Source organism: Orbicella franksi, unplaced genomic scaffold, assembly GCF_964199315.1.
Source record: "Orbicella franksi unplaced genomic scaffold, jaOrbFran1.1 SCAFFOLD_697, whole genome shotgun sequence".
In the NCBI taxonomy this organism is placed as follows: Eukaryota; Metazoa; Cnidaria; class Anthozoa; order Scleractinia; family Merulinidae; genus Orbicella; species Orbicella franksi.
In genome coordinates this window covers 11,892-15,000 of record NW_027670734.1, presented here as the reverse complement: position 1 = coordinate 15,000, position 3,109 = coordinate 11,892, and the positions used below count along the sequence as shown (strand labels likewise).

At 50.1% G+C, this 3,109-nt stretch overlaps 1 protein-coding gene across 1 annotated transcript; it reads left to right on the top strand.

Annotated features, from left to right (window-relative positions):
* The first annotated feature begins 766 nt into the window (after window positions 1-766).
* On the top strand, window positions 767-1,880 carry LOC145474484 (uncharacterized). Its single transcript, XM_081455143.1, has one exon. It carries the CDS (start codon window positions 946-948, stop codon window positions 1,801-1,803), a length of 858 nt encoding a protein of 285 aa, XP_081311269.1. The 5' UTR covers window positions 767-945; the 3' UTR covers window positions 1,804-1,880.
* The last annotated feature ends 1,229 nt before the right edge of the window (window positions 1,881-3,109 follow it).

The following is a 3,109-nucleotide window of genomic DNA, read 5'->3' as shown; positions in this document are numbered from 1 at the left end:
CCCAGACGGTGTGCTTTGACTTCAACAAGTCCTCTGGGTGCCGGCGCCGAAACTGCAGCTACCCGCACGTGTGTCGCCGCTGCTACTCAAACGGCCACACCGTCCAAGACTGCCCTCAGCAACAATCCAGTGGTCAAGCCCGGAACGCGGGAGTCCCCCGACCCAGTGAGCGAAGCAAGAAGTAAAGTGGAGCAGCAAAGGCGTCATCAGAAGCCATTAGTATCCTCACCTATTGACATTTATCGCTTAGATTTAGAATTAACTGATCACCCAGATCGTAATTTTGTCTTTAATTTGCTAAGTACGCTTAAAGAAGGCGCTCGTATTGGTTATTGTGGGCCTCGTTCAGCCCGGATTTCCCCCAACCTTATCTCTGCGACGCAGCACCCTGATGTAGTTTCTGCCAACCTGCAAAAGGAGGTGAACTTAGGACGGGTAGCCGGTCCCTATCCAGCCCCTCCCTTAGCAAATTTCCAGTGTCATCCAGTGGGAGTTATTCCTAAAAAACACTCAAATGACTGGCGAACTATTTATCACCTCTCCTACCCACAGGGAAATAGTATAAATGACCACATTGCCAAGGATCCCTATTCCCTGAGCTATGTTCGGGTAGACGATGCAATTCATATCCTCCAGTCCCTGGGAAAGGGAGCCTTTATGGCTAAGACTGATCTTAAATCAGCCTTTCGCCTTATACCAATCCACCCCGAAGACTGGAACTTACTGGGTATTTTGTGGAAATCTCAATACTATGTGGACATGTACTTATCCTTCGGGCTTCGCAGTGCCCCGTTCATTTTTAATCAGCTCTCCGATGGGCTCGAGTGGATCCTAAAACATAACTATGGTCTCCAGCGGGTCATTCACATCCTGGACGACTTCTTCATCGCTGAAAGTTCTAGATTAGCTTGTCTTACTAGCTTCAGCACTCTTTTACGGGTATTCATGTCACTTAGGGCCCCGGTAGTAGCGTCCAAGACCATAGGCCCCTCCCAAGAAATAGAATTTATGGGGATCGTTTTAGATAGCATTCGCATGGAGGCCCGCTTACCCCAGGACAAACTTTCCAGGACTTATGACCTGCTGACATCCTTTAAGAAACGCCGCTCCGTGCGCCTGGTTGAGTTACAATCACTCATTGGTACTCTCCAGTTTGCATGTAAAGTGGTAGTCCCCGGCAGGACTTTCCTTCAACGCGCCATTAATTTAACTAAGGGTGTCCCTAGTCGTTTTCATCACATCAGGCTTAACAGGGAGTTCTTTAGGGACCTCGATATGTGGAAAGTTTTCCTCTCCAAATGGAACGGGCGCTCCCTTTTTCTTGAGTCCACCATTACCCCTACTCCAGACCTAGAGCTCTACACTGACGCAGCGGGCTCCGTGGGGTTCGGCGGTTATTTTCAGGGAAAGTGGTTCCAAGGGCACTGGCCTCCCCATATGCTTTTGAACCGAGAGCGGGGTATAAGCATTGAGTGGCAAGAACTCTTCCCCATCGTTGTTGCCTGCGCTATATGGCACCCACTTTTCAAGGGAAAACGTCTGCAGTTTTGGTGTGATAATGAATCAGTGGTATCTATCATAAATTCGGGGCATTCAAAAGCTCCCCTTATCATGGAACTGGTCAGAAAGCTTGTTCTCCTATCCATGGAACATAATTTTCTTGTACGGGCCCGTCATGTCCCTGGGGTTTCAAATGAGATTGCTGATGCCCTCTCCCGCTTTCAGATGCAGCGTTTCTGGGCCCTCGCACCCGACGCCGTCCAGATTCCTTGTACCATCCCGCCTTCACTAATGACCCTTTGAGAGAGGAAGTGCTCACCTACGCTTCTTGGGGTCTTTCCAAGAACACCAATCGAGCCTACAGCTGTGGGGAAAAACGCTTTTTACAATTCTGTCTGATGAATCGTCTCCTAGGTCCAGACGGGGATGTCCTACCCGCCTCCGAGGGTACTCTTATTTATTTTGCCTCCTATCTCGCTAGAACGGTGCGTCATAGCACAATTAAACTCTATTTAGCAGCTGTTCGCAACCTCCATATCACTGCTGGGTACAGTGACCCTCTGAAGGGCAAGCTTCTTCTCCACAAGGTCTTACGCGGTATTCTCCGCTACCAAGGCGAACAGCGTATTCGCCGTCAACCGGTTACCCCTCAGGTTCTCTCGGCAATCCGTCCTGTTCTGCAATCATGGCTTAGCCCCCGGGATTTCTCCATGATCTGGGCCGCCTTCAATTTAGCCTTTTTCGCCTTCCTGCGATGCAGTGAATTTACCTACAACAGTGTTCGCAAATTTAGACCGCTTTTTGATCTTTCTACTGATTGTATAGCCTTTCATCCAACCCTGGCATGCCCGCAGCGCATGACGGTGCAGCTAAAATCTTCAAAAACAGATGTTTACAGGCGAGGGCAATCTCTCACCATCGCTCGCACTTCGTCCACCCTTTGCGCGGTCTCGGCTATGCGAGAGTACTTTCTCTTAGCACGGCCGCAACAGGGTTCCTTATTTTACTTCCAGTCAGGTAATTTGCTTACTCGGGGAGCGGTTTCGCACCTTCTACGGGACAGTTCGAGGGTCGCAGGTCTTCCTTACCAGAGTCTCAAGGGCTATAGCTTCCGCATAGGTGCTGCGTCGGTTGCCGCTGCTGCCGGCTTGCCAGACTGGCTTATTAAAGTCATGGGTCGCTGGTCCTCAGACTGTTACCAGCTTTATATAAGAACTCCTCAATCTACATTAGAGTCAGTAGCTCCCAGGATGGCTAACATTGTTGAACGTTTCTCGCCGAACTAGCTTCTCACCGGCTTCCATGGCTTGGGGGGATGCATTGCCTTGCATGCATCAGTGGCGGTTAAGTCTGCGCAGCGACTTCCCCCAAGCTTGTTGTTTTTTCATCGCCTTTGAACATCGCTTGCTAACCGATACTCTTGTCCGATCCAGCACGTGCTGTCTGTCATTCAGCTCGTAGTGCTGGGGAGATAAGTGAGGTTGTTTTGTCACGCTATCGCCGGAAGTCGCATGGGCTAACCAAACGCAAGGCAGTGTTCCCCCATTAACGCCATCACGAGTTGTTTGTATTTGAGTAATAGCTCTGGTTCAATCGCAAGTCGCCACGG